Source organism: Etheostoma cragini, chromosome 6, assembly GCF_013103735.1.
Source record: "Etheostoma cragini isolate CJK2018 chromosome 6, CSU_Ecrag_1.0, whole genome shotgun sequence".
NCBI lineage: Eukaryota > Metazoa > Chordata > Actinopteri > Perciformes > Percidae > Etheostoma > Etheostoma cragini.
Window position 1 is genome coordinate 24,084,028 of NC_048412.1, and position 13,919 is coordinate 24,097,946.

The 13,919-nt window shown below is 40.5% G+C and overlaps 1 protein-coding gene across 15 annotated transcripts in view; it reads right to left on the reverse strand.

Moving 5' to 3' along the window:
• syngap1b (synaptic Ras GTPase activating protein 1b) overlaps nt 1–13,919 on the reverse strand; it is a 136,719-nt gene that overhangs the window by 32,289 nt on the left and 90,511 nt on the right. For 11 of the 15 annotated variants that reach the window (XM_034873274.1, XM_034873272.1, XM_034873273.1 and 8 more), the window contains 4 exons: nt 11,330–11,811; nt 7,519–7,640; nt 1,515–1,668; nt 1,052–1,150 (listed from right to left, as the gene is read on the reverse strand). In XM_034873274.1, the coding sequence (XP_034729165.1) occupies nt 1,052–1,150; nt 1,515–1,668; nt 7,519–7,640; nt 11,330–11,811 (857 nt within the window). The remainder of the gene's footprint in view (nt 1–1,051; nt 1,151–1,514; nt 1,669–7,518; nt 7,641–11,329; nt 11,812–13,919) is intronic. The other 4 variants (XM_034873282.1, XM_034873284.1, XM_034873287.1 and 1 more) reach the window with 2 other exon arrangements.

Sequence of the window (13,919 nt, forward strand, 5' to 3'; positions counted from 1 at the left end):
AACCTCGACTGAGGTAGTACTAAAAAAAGTACCTGGTAGCAGGTCCCAGGGACTTTTTTTCTTAATGGAAAACCAAAAAAAGCGAGTAGAGCCGAGGCGAGTCGAGTAGATACCACGCAGTGGAAAACCGCCATTAGACTAATATAAGAGTCAAGCAGACATTACAGTCTTGGAGATATTATATGGGATAATATTATAGCCTAGACAGTAGGCAATTTCACAGGCAGGTGCAACATAACCTGCATAATATATCACTATATGCAAGTTGAAGGATGCCAAAAAGAATCATACAATCTTAAAACCCTTAAACCTAACTTTCAAATGAGTATACATACATACATACATACATACATAAACACACACACACACACACACACATTACATATATGTATATATTTAATTTTAGTATCATATTTATTCTCCAAACTCATTTTTATTAAAGGTATTAAGAGCAGAGGTCAAATAAATGAGGAAAGGCATCTATACAGATCTTAACTTTTTCCTTAATTTCCTTTGGCCAAAAAGAAAATTTTAAGTGTGAAAACATTGGTGAATGCCATAAATCTCTTTACTCCTACAGGGCTCTTTAAGAACCAATCTTTTAGTCCTTTCAATTGTTTCTTGCATGAGGACCACAGTGAGAAGGGACCTGGACTCTCTAGTATTCAATCTGTTGCCTCTTGTCCCTGCAGGATCCTTTAGTATCAAGTATCACAGACACGCTGGGTTGGTAAACATAAGCCTGCTGTGTGCAATTTACTGACATCCCATTACCTGATTTGTGGCTATCAATGCTTTTCAAAAACAGCAATCTGGATCCTCCACCCAGCAACATTACCTTGTGCAGCTTTAATATTTGCGTGGGGAAGCGGCTAAATTGTTCAACACAGACACACACAGACACGAGGATGGAGTTCACACAGAGAAATGAAGCGGTGTGCTCTTATTGAAAACAGACAACAACAGGAGACGGGGAGGAGAGAGAGAGACACACAGACAGAGGGATCACCCTTTTTTTCTTCCTCTACCGCATCCCTTTCTCTCCCCTCACCTTGTTGGGCTTGACAGCTCTCTGCAGGTTCTCGATCCATTTGTCTCTCTCTGCTGCTGAGCGACACGCAAAGCACTTGGTTCCCGATGCCGTAGTCACCTGAGGTTATAGCCAATGGTAAGTTCAACAACCACAGCCATTAGTTACTATGGAGACTGCAACTAAGGCGCCAAAACAACGTCTTGTATTCACTCTCAACCTCTGTCATGTTCCACTAATGGAAATATGAAAAATGGCTGACAGGCTCTTGCAGCAAATTATTAGGGACTAGGGCTCATTTCAGTGTCCCTGTTTCTTTTATTCCCCATATGTAAAAACACTTTCAAATCACAGTCTCTTCAACATCACTGGCACTTGTCAGGACGGAACAACATCTTTTTGGGTGCTATTGTACTGCTCTGTACACTGCGCTTTGTGTGCGAGTGTACAGTTGTTTGTCCACACTGCGCAGCTCAGTTCTCACCTCAAAGCAGTACTCTTGTCCCAGAATGCTCGAGTGGACAGGTTTGATGACGGCGTCCTCGTCCAGAGTGAGGTCCAGTGCCTCGGCAGCGCTGCTGGGAGACAGCAAGGACTCATGGGAGTGGGACTCTTTGAAGCTCTGCATCAAACGGGTCCTGGGAGGAGATATAGTTGGGGGTTAGATGTGGAGAGGGGAGGCTCTTTTATTGAAGGTTGCGTTACTTTAGTTCTGTGTACACTACAGGAAAGTTCTATTTGTCAATGTATGAAAATGTGTTCATTCTAAACCTCAACGCACTAACCAATAGCCTAGTTACTACTATACAATATGTTGAAATATGGTAATTAAGGGGGTTTTAACTCCTCCCCAGTATCTATCTATGAATCTCTAGTGCCAAGAAGAAGACACTCAGCTGGTAACACGAGATGTGTCTGTCTACAAAGTTGGATACCGGCAAAATATACAACATAGGAAAAGCTTTGACTATTCCTACTCTAGCCTTAGGCAGGAAAACTGCTACAACTGGATTCCAGGTTTTGCTAAGATGTTTCCTACATTGACTTTATAGTATTTCTGACGGCAAGTAATTAGTCAAAGCTGCAGTACAGTATTCACCTTGTTACGCCAAGAGCCAAAGGGAGAGAAAGAGTAGATGCTATACTTCAGGACATGAAAAATAATGAACATTTTGAAACGATTCCTTGTTAATAATTTAACGGGCAGCTGTGAAGTGGACTGACTGATCCAGCTTCTAATAGCACAATATGCAGCAGTTGGTTTTTTGGGACAATCCAAGTGAAAATTCTGAAATGCTCATTATAACCCTGTTTGAAATGTACATAATTGCTCGTAAACAGAGTTTTATATTTTGTCAAATTTTTTTAAAACATAAAGATGACTGGGGGTAAAAAGCAGTTTTTTCGTAGCTGTCCTTACAGATATTTCCAGGCTTTCCCCTGCAGGAAAAACATTTTAAAGACATTCTTTATATAAGACAATTCTTACTATATGATTACTCTTGAGACACTAGTGTGAAAATGTATAAAGCCCATCCATCATGCTCACCTACACACTTACTCCCACACACATATGCATGCACAGAGGCATGTAAAGCACAAAGTCACAACACCGTATGACATACGCATGATGACATGCATTGAGTCTAACCAGAGAGCGAGGAGGGATGGTCATGTGGTATGAAGCCCCTCAGAGAAGAAAAGGGAGGATGGAAATCGGGAAAAAAGAAAGAAAGAAAAGATACTGTATATCCTCCGTGCTGCGTCCGACTCTCAGCTTCTCCTGTGCGCTCGCATGGCTTTTGTCTATGTTCAATCATAACGTTCATAAACAGAGCACTGAATACATGTAGGGGACCGAGGAAGGAGAGAGAGAGAGAGAGAAAGAGGGAGATAAAAATAGACCCACAGGAATGAGTCAGATTGAGGGGAATACAGAAGAGAAGAGAGAAAGAGTGGGGGAGGTCATGATGGCATGTGAGAGAAGGATAGGCTAGGAGAGGTGGATCGAGAGAGAAGCAACCTTTCAGAGGAAATCACTTTGATTATGTTAACAGTGGATCCTTTAGAGGAGGAATGTGAGAGCATGGATTAGTGGAAAGAAAGGGAAGGATTGTGGAAAGAGGAGAGAGAGGAGAGCAAGAGTGCTGGAGGTAAAAGAAGGTCTATGCAAGGTCTCAGTGGGGTGCTGAAGCGCAGGAAGAGTCAAACGTGCAAAAAAGGCACACACACACACACACACACACACACACACACACACACACACACACACACACACACACACACACACACACACACACACACACACACACACACACACACACAGACACACCTCTTGCAAATTGTTTTTAACACGTCACGACTGATGAAACTTACATCTAAGAAAACAATCTAAGCACCTGTGATGATAGACTGGAAACAAGGATTCAATTAGCAGATACAATTCTACACTTGAAATGTAGAGATATTGAGAATATTAAGCTGCAATGAAACTAAAGCTGAACACATCTGAGAGCCAAAACTATGCAGAAAATGTACCAGAACTAACAAACTATATAATGTATATGTTTAGAGCTTAAACAAAATCTAGCAATTAGTACATTGGCAGAAAAATGTTGTGCAATAATGTTGAAGCTATGCTTTGGCCACGCCCCCTTCAACAGCTATTGAACTGTATGACATAGAGTCCTGTGTGAGGTATCATTGAACTCAGCAGAGAGTTCCCTTTTTATTGGTGGCGATTTGCGGTGTCTGAGTGGCACGCCAATGCACGTTTGCAAGGAGCGGCGTCCGCCAGTAACCCCGACACATGCAGAGGTGCAAGGGCCCGTCCAACGCTGCTTGCAGCTTTAATTGAATCTGTAATTGGCATGTTAAAATAATAGCAGTGTTGTGTTCAATTAGGGAGGAGTTTGATTCTGTGAAGAAACAGGTGTCAATTATGGCTCATATTTAAGGAAGGAAGGAAGCAAATGTTGTGCATGCTGGTTGTAGTGCATTTCACACTGAAATACAGGGCAAAATTGGTTGTTCCAAACAGTGTTCTGAGGAACAGCGGATTTTAATTAAAAAGTGGATTGGAGAGGGGAAAACGTATAAAGAAGTGCCGAAAATTAAAGGCTGGTCAGAGAAAAATGATTTCACATCCCTTGAAATGGTATCCAAAGCCTGAACGACTTGGGAAATAACCCTGTCAACTACCATTCGAATGGATCAAAGAATAGCCAGAATGGCTAATGCTCAATGATCAGCTCCGGGAAAATCAAAGAAGACTTAAGGCTACCTATGAGTACTGTTACGACCAGAAGAAAGCTATGTGAAGAAAAGCTTTCAGCTAGAACCCCCCGCAAAGTTCCATTGCTGAAAAAAAAGACATGCACTGAATAGGTTAAAATTTTCCGAAGGACACATTGACTGGACAAAGGAGAAATGGCTTAACATTCTGTGGACTGATGAGAGCAAAATTGTTCTTTTCGGTCTAGGGGCCGCCGACAGTTTGTCCGACGACCCCCATGCACTGAATTTAAGCCACAGTACACTGTGAAGACACAAGGCATTGTGGTGCAAAAAATACTTTGGTGTTGGGCCTATATATTGCATACCAGGGATGGTGGATCAGTTTCAATACATCAAAACACTTGAAAAGGTCGTGTGGCCTTATGCTGAAGAGGAAATGCCTTTGAAATAGTTTTTTTTAACAAGACAATGAGCCAAAACGCACCAGTAAGCGAGCAAAGTCTTGGTTCCGGATGAACAAGATCAAAGTTATTGAGTGGCCGGCCCAATCCCCAATCAATCAATCCCATAGAAAACTCTTGGGGTGACATCAAAAATGCTGTTTCTGAGGCAAAACCAAGTAATTCTGAGGAATTGTGGAATGTACTTTAATCGACCTGGGCTGGAATACCTCTTATCAAACCCTTGAGACATTTTTCAGTTTATATAGTAAATGTTTGAGTTATTATCAATTTAGGTCATGTTTTGATTTGGAATTGGATGTGCAGTGTTCCCAATGCATTGATATTATGGAATTAAAAGCTATTCTAAGGATTTTGAGCATCATTCACCTTTTTAACACACTGCTATTATTCTGAACACAACTATATAAGGGGGTCTTGGGCGTCGGCATCAGGCGCTGAGGGCCCCTGACCAGCATGATTGGGAACATGATTGCAAATTGTACATCTTTAGGTTTTGGACAAAAACAGAAGACATCCCCTCTGGCTATGGAAAATTATTAGGAATTTTCCAAGTTTGTGACATTTTAGAGGCTAAACACTTAATCTTACAATTAAAAAAGGGTACTAAACAGTATAATTGATAATAAAAAATAAGCAGAAAATTATTCTTTGCAGGACAGAAATTGCTCTAATTTGCATTTAGGTCATCACAGGACACTGAAGCTCTGCTACAAAAACAGGCTACGACATAAATAACAATTATGTATGAGTTATGTGACAATGTGACCTACAGTACTGCAAGGGAAGGAAACTCTGAGACCCATTGGGCATTTGCAGGAAGAATCAGTTAAAATTAATTATTGCAAAAATATATATCCTTGTTTGGGAGCTCGGAGGCTTGTTTATTGGTTCATGAATTTCAGTCCAATGTGAAAAGTGTTCTCAGCAAATACTCTCTGAATAAAAAAAGAAAGAAAGAAAGAATAATGATCAAAGCTGCAGATGCTGCAGACATGCCTGACAGAAAACATCCAGAGTAAACCAGAAGCTGTGAAAATGGCAAACAACCTCGACTTGACTTTTTAGTCCGTTCTGTGTCTCCTCAGACCAGCGGTGGATAATAGACATCTACAACCTTCCCGAATGAATAAATCATGTGGAAACGCACCTTGGCAGACACCTGGCTCAGGAAGGTTTTATTGCTCTCCTGAGTGCACTGTTGCCCTGTGTTTAGATGATCAAGATGACCTTGTTCACATCTGAAGTTTGGCTTTGTCTTGGTTGCAGCTGTCCGGTGGGAGCTTACAGATAAACTGAATGGACAAAATTTTAGCTTAGAACTATTAGTGGATTAAGTCATTTGTCAATTAACAGACAATTAATTAGAAATTATTTTGACTAGTGGGTCATTTTTCAAGCAAATATTCAAAACATTTAAATTATCTTGTTCCAGCCTCCCAATTATAATGAGTGGCTGCTCAGCTTCATCTTATGTGGCAGTAACAGTGAATATTTGGGCTCTGGACTGTTGGTTGGACAACACAAGTTGTGTGAAATGTCATGTTAGGTGTTAGGGTGATTGTAAAAATTTGGATTTTTTTTATTATTTTGGGACAGACAACCCAAAAACAATAATTGATTAATTAAGAAGATAATCATTAGTTAGCCACTGACAAAATATCGTGGAGACCTCCTTTTCTAATGAAGTACTGTTTCCCAATTGGGCATATTTGTAAAATATCATAACATCCATACCATTCATCAATGTAGAGCTGTAGATTAAGAGAAGATAAGGAAGAAATGTGTTTTGTGCTAATAAGACCAAAACAAAAAGTTCTTAAAAATGTTAAATGTCACACTTACTATTTAGTTAATCCTAATTGTATAACAGACAACAATAGTTGAAAACTGAAATCTTCAAATTATGTACAGTACGGTATATCATACTGTGTATGTAATTTATTATTTTTTTTCTCCTACAAAATAAAAACTTTTCTCCCAAAATAACTTCTGCCAATCCAAAATTCGGCACTCTGAGGACATTTTTCCCTCAAATATCCACTGTGTAACTGTTGTGCTGCTGTGCCTGATGAATGCCAGTGCTGCTACAACTATGTACATGATACAGAGGAGGTATAATTAAGAAAAATCTCCCACTGACTCATTATGGTCTGTACAGTCTCCATATGGCTGTCTGCTGGTTGCCATGGAGAGAGAGGAGATGTTTTTTCATCGCCCCGGCAGTGAAACAGCTATGGTGCCGAGTGTTTTAATTGTAAGTGACACAGAGAGTGTAAAATAAACAACAATTTATAACAGTGATGGATGGAGACAGCAATAAAGAGGTTGAGAGAGAGAGATAAAAAAGAGGTGTAGATAGATAGCTTCTTGTGTTTTAGGGCCAAAGAAATGAGGCACTTTTTCTTGTACCAGTAAACACACTTGTAGTCCTAACAAGGAACTGTTATCTATGGTTCTAACACAATAAGACCATTTTATTCCCTAACTGAATGGGTTTACACTTTTGAATGACCACTGACTGATGTTATGCATGCCAAATCCCCACTTCCTGTTTCAATCATAGAGAAACTTAATATTGTATAAGTAGATGGAAAAATGAATCGTTTGTAATGCCACAACATTTACACACACACACACACACACACACACACACACACACAGGCTGGATTTCATACATAAATGCAACTACACCGTGTTCGCAGATTAACACAGCCAAACACAGCCTGACACAGCAGATTAATCCACGTAAAAATGCTTGAAATCACTCTCACACGCTTACTCACTAACCTGTCTTGGTCGGCACTGCGGAAGCGGGGGAGGATCATGTGGCGGAAACTGCTGGTTCGGTCCAGTTTGGGCTGACTCTTAGCCCTCTTGATCGAGCCCTTCAACCTCCTACTGAGGAAACTCTGGAGCGGGTGGAGGAGGAGAGCAACAACAAGGGGCAAACAGATGGAGGAGGAAAGGGAGGACGTGCATGGCGCGAAGTTACAGAAAGGAAGAAGTGGTTTGTCGTGAGTTAGAGAGGATGAGTGGAGTGGTGAAGAGAGGATGCAAAGATTGACAAAGTGTGATGGTTAAATAAAGACCATGGAGTCAGTGTGGTTTGTGTCAGATGTATTTAAGTAACACCAAAATCAGATAGGGACACATACAAATTAAATAAATGACACGTGATGGGGGAGAACACAAGGTAAATTTATTATAAACAGGAAATCATACAGCCACACATGTCCACCTATCACAGGGAACTGCAGTGTCCTAAAGGATCCTGTGGTGGGCAGTGGTGAGCCATAGAGTCCAACCACAAACTCATCAGGACAAACAGCTGTGCAGTATGTCCTACATGAGCTTTCTTACATGATCAAATAACTTGACAAGGGAGACACATGAGTTGGGGTCCGTCCCAATGTCCACGGTTGTGTGACATATTTTAAACAATGTATTTTTCTCAGTCTTTTGATGTGTCAGCATTTCTTTGAGCCCTGTTTACCATGTTAAAGCTCTCCATCTCTTTGTTCTGATGGTCACTATTTTTGCTGAGCTCACAAAAAACTTGATGACAAGCATCAAGCTCTTCTTCTGTTTTGATAGGTTTGAAAACGCAACAAAAAAACTTGTGAACATGTCTTTTTTTTTTTTTTGTGGTGAAAACGGACCCACTTTGGGAAGAACTAGTCTCGAAGGACGTAGGTCTACTGTACAAAAGTGACCTAGCATGAACATTTTTTAGTGGTTTCGGTATGATAATAGTTTTAAGGGTGCAACATATTTCTCAAAATCTTTGATACACAGATATGATATTTAATATTTATCTTAACACTGTCTGTGATGGTATTATCAAGAAGAGCAGATTGTATCCCCATGTGGTGGCTCTGCTATAACTGTAAAGTTTGTACATGCATGTAGTTCCTACTGAACCCAACATGTCACAAACTTAAACTTCTTCATGCCTGCTGATTTTTGGTCCGTCTTAAACCTGCCTATACTGCCAACAACTGGACTGATGTGGTGAAATGTGGGATACATTTTCACACTGTAGCTCTGAATAATCTTTCTAAAGCGAATCAGAAAAAGTGTGGGACAAGTGTACTGTGTGATGGTACTTTTTAATGTGGGTGAACACCAACTTGAATCCTCAGGACTGCAAGAGTAGGTATTGGGACAGACCCTTGGTTTAGAACAACCACGACTTTAAACATGAGCAGTTTTTACAACAGCAACCTGTAAACTGATCCATTCAAAGGGGGCCAAGTGAAACAAGACATTTGTGTAAAATGTATAAAAACTCTGCCAATTTTTGCCAATCATGTGTAATTCTTAATATCTTGTTAACAAGTTAAACTTTTTTGCCAATCCTGTGTAATTCTTAATATCTTGGAAACAAGTTAAACTACATTAAAAAATTTGACATTCGCCACCCAAAATGAGTTTTGTTCAGTCTACTAATAGCATTTTAAAACCTAAACAATCTTATTTTTACGCTTGGAGACCATACATGTAAAGTTTCACAGCTGGTTTCATGCTCTAAACCTTAAAACTGAAAGCTGTGAAGGTAACTTTAGGGCTCAAATCACGCATGAAATATCAGTTTGTGGTTTCTCTGTTTACTGCGGCTTAAAGAAGTGTCCCTCATTCAGCTTTCAGGTGCATCCTCGAAGACTCAGTTATATAATTTGTGTACCTATAGCATAACAGCAGTATTAAGTGTGAGAATGACTGGAGGGAAATGACACCTTGTCATCTGGCGTGAGTCAAATGGCTTTGAAGCCAGTCTTGAGGATGTGACTAAAGACTGGGCTCCATCTGCTACTTCCAAGCTAATAGCCTGCATGACTAAATCAAATTTGATTGGCTGCTGCGTCTGACACTTTAAGTCTCAAAAAGATAAAGTATTCAATACAGAGAGAGAGAGAAGCCTGAATTACAATAACAAACATAAAAGAAGGCTACATTTGCATGCACAAAGTTAGTTCATTTCAGCTTAAAGGTGAATAATGTGGTCATTTAATATAGTGGGGAGATGTAACAGAATACATGTACTCAGGTATTTTATTTCACTTGAATATTTATACTTCTACCCTACTACACTTCAGAGGTACATATTGTACTTTTTACCCCACTACCTATATTTTTTATGACAATCTGCAAAATATTTGATAATGTAGTTTATACTAGTGTTACACTCAGAAGGGCAATGTTCCTGTTATTTCCAATTATGAGTACTGTTACTTTTTTTAACTTAAGTACAATTTTCTAAAAATATAGTATAGTACTTGCATACCTCTACTTAAGTGACATTTTCAATGAGACCCTTTTCCTTATAATGAAGTATTGTTTTGGGATCCAATGAGTCTCTTGTAGGCAGTTAACACAGCTTACCTTTCAGGCTGCTTCTGTATTTGTGGCTAATTTTAGGAAGGTATACGGTAAATCCAGCTGCCATATACAGGGCATTCACAGGTACCACTACACCAGGCAATGCACTTTTTAGCGATTTTTTTTTTTATGCCTATAAGTGTCAAGTGACTTACAGTAATCAAAATGTAGCAAAATCACAAAGGCTACCTGTGACTTTTTGAAAGTTTTGCCTGCATCTTAAGTTCACACTACGACACCCCATCCCGCCCTTCAGGCTTGCTCGTCCAATTAGAGGAACTGAAATATTGATATGACAACTCATTTCAGCCACTATGAAATAATAATGAATCTTTGGCCAACCCAAAGAAGTTCTTCACATTTACTCTAATGGATTTTTTGGCTCATGTAATGTTCAAGTCTATGAAAGCTGTGTACAGCAACAGTAAATGGGCAGTAAAAAGTTTTCTGCAAAGGGAGACAAGTCCATTTATTTCCAGGTAGAGTGACAGTGTATAAACACCAGCATGGAAATGGAAAGGAGATGGGCAACATAGACCACTTGCACAAACTTAATAAGACACCAAAGCACCCTTTAAGCCCTTTTATGTGCCAATTGTATGTTGCCTTGGATAAAACAGTAAACAGATTATTTCTGTCCACAGACAGAATGTGTTTCGCTGCCAGCTCCTCCTCCCACTTTGTCTCAAGTTGTCTCTAGTATAAAACAGAGACATGATGATCCCAGAAGAGTAACAGCGACAGAACATTTTTTATATTTCTTTGCTTTTGTTGACAATAAAGAATCGTACCAGGTGTTTCATGTGTTTTAACCCATTTGCTGAAAGTTCTATTTTTTCAGATCACAGTTAATGATTACAATTTCATACCATTACAGGTTGCTATCCAAACAAAAGTGTTTTTTTAGCATTATATAGTCTGTTAATTAGTTTTTGTACTATTGGCAAAGGTATGGAGACCATACCTGAATGGCTGACTCAACTGGTGACGTTTTTTAATTTTTTTGGCATTTAAAAAGAGTTTGTATTCATGGAGCTAACACTTGCAAACACACTGGTATGGCCCTTTGTGTATTGTTCAATCAATTCTGTGAATATGAGCCAAAAGTGACTTGTGAGATCACAAGTGACAGGAGTAAGATGTTTCCATGTTTCCATGCTAAAGGCTTCATAAATGTCGTAGTCAGTGTCTCTGCTTCAGCACTGTTTGTGTCACATACCTCGACAGGGGGCAAAGGTGCAATAAACGTTCTTCCTGCCACTGGACTCGAACTGGCAGCCCTCCAGTCTCCGCCCCAATACGAGAAAAGGGGGGAGGAGGAGGAAGACAAGGCAGCAGGCGAGTGGGGAAGTGTGAAGGATAGGGAGGGGGAGAGGGGCAGCGAACGGGGCAAGGGGGGCGTGCCAGACCCTTTTTTGGAGCCCTTTTGCTGCTGCTGCTCGCACAAGGAGAGGGAGGGGGAGATAAGCAGGGAGAGGGGAAAAGGGTGAAGCGGGGTACTGGCCCGGTGGCCACAAGTGTGTGGCGGGCCTAGGGCGGGAAGAGGGAGGAGGGACAGTGAAAGGGATGGAGGCAGTGAGCGAGGCCGGGAACAGTGGGGGTTACTCACGGATTGTCGGAAGGGTTGAATTGGGGCAGTGGGAGGGACCTCCATGCTGGGCTGCTTCCCAGTGGCTATGCTTTTCCGCCGGGCGCGATGATCTAAGAGGCAGAGAATGAGAAAAGGTCGACAGGTAAAACGCTAATACCCATCATTGGAAACGAAACATCCAAAGTTAAAATGATGGCAGAACAAAAAAATGATGACACCAAGACACAGATAGAGCCAGAGGATATGGGGAGAGAAAGAAGAGGCAATTGTGGAAATAAACAGCTATGGGAGAGCTGTTATTGACAGTCAACCCGCAGGAATGAAAGAGGGCAGGAAAGAATATGTAGACAGAGGTCAAAGGTAAGCGAGGCAGAAGAAAAACCTTGCTGGGTGAAACCCGTCCACCTGCACTGCTGCTGCATTTACTGCTACGCGCTACACACACATAAACTCAAATAAACCTTCACACGTGGAAGGTAGAAGGTTGACAAAGTGGGCGAGAGACTATTGGAGGGATAGATTTTCTGTCTGAACATCAGATGAGGCGAATGTTAACAGTCTGCAGGTTATGGAGAGGGGAGGGGCTGGGAGATGCAGGGATAGAGAGGAGCGAGCATTAAACAAACAAAGCACTTATTGACTTCCGTCAGTGAGTCGGTATCTAATGCACTGAATTGGTCAGTAAGGGAATAAACGCGTGTCCTATGCTTGATGGATGACGGAGAAAGTGTAAATGTACAGTTAGAGAACAAAGGAAACAAAACTCAGGAGGCCTGGTTGACCTAACCACTCCAGAACCAACAAATTGCATCAAAAAACAAAGTGAACGTAAATTTAAACGTAAGTATGTTCCAGGTATCACCTGTGTTGGCAATGTATTCCGCTTCCCTATCCCTGTTGCCCTGTCACCAAATGTTGAAAAACTCAATAAAATGTCAGGACTGTAGCTCTGTCTCTGCATCCAAGGGCTCAAGGGGAAATATTGTGCATGCACTGTATGATGAATGTTACCTTGGAGAAAAATAATGACCATAAATGGCCCTCATGTTTCACAGAGTAAAATTACAAATCTCACTGCGTGTTGATGAATCAATAAATGGGTTGTCCACTAAATACATATCTGACTTGCATATAAAGTATGAAACTGCAACACTTGTGAAGCAAATTAGCCGAGAAACTAAGGTGTGTCTGACTGTCTCCCTTTAAAGGCAGGCATAAACTAACATTTTGCCAAAATTTGATAGTAACAAAAGAGATTCAGAGAAAATGCGTGGGTAGAGAGAGAGAAAGGGAGGGAGAGAGAGAGAGAGAGAGAGAGAGAGAGAGAGATGATTGGGGGAATTACATGTGACAAAGGTCTTTGGGTGGAATCAAACCAGAGACATTGCTGTTACTGTTCAGTATGTGGTATTCACCTTTACCACAGCGACCAGATGTCCATCTTGGCTTTTGTCATCAAATTTGAAATATCCACTAGTTAGTTTCCTCCGCTGCGACATGGTGGTGATGGACGTAGCTACATGAACATTTTGTTTAATTGTTCTTGACTTCACAGCACTATGCCCATGAATGGAAGCACGGTCTACATACTTCGATCTGAGTGGAACATGAATGTCTGTACCAAATTTTATGCCAATACATCCAACATTTCTTGAGACATTTCACTTTAAACCACAAATACTCATGGAGACGCCAGAGAAACCATCGTCTGGGAACCATGGCCATCTGTACACAACCTTTGTGCCAATCCATCTGGTAGGTTTCACTGGATTAGTGAACATTTTGACGTACTGTTTGAGCTAAATGAAAAGCAGGAGAAACACTCTCGGGACGATGAATATTGGCACACAATTTTATGGCTAACTATCCAATAGTTGTTGAGATATTTCAGACGGACGTTGCAATCCTTAGAGACATGTAGCTATCAAAGGAGTACAAACTAGGGTTTGGCTTGAATATTTAAAGTTATAAGAAGTCAACAGCATGTTGCATATTTCCACTAGATGAAGACGAATCTATTATATATACTCATAATCATTTTTTATCATCAAAGCCTCCTTTACAATTCTGCATGACTTTTTCTTTTCCTATTTTCTTTTAATGTCTCACTTTCGTAGTTTTCCCAGCGTTTTCCTTTGCGTGACCTTATCAACTCTAAATCTAAAGCAGGATAAGCCTCATTTAAAATGTAAGTTTGCTTGTCTGTTCTTAATTCATT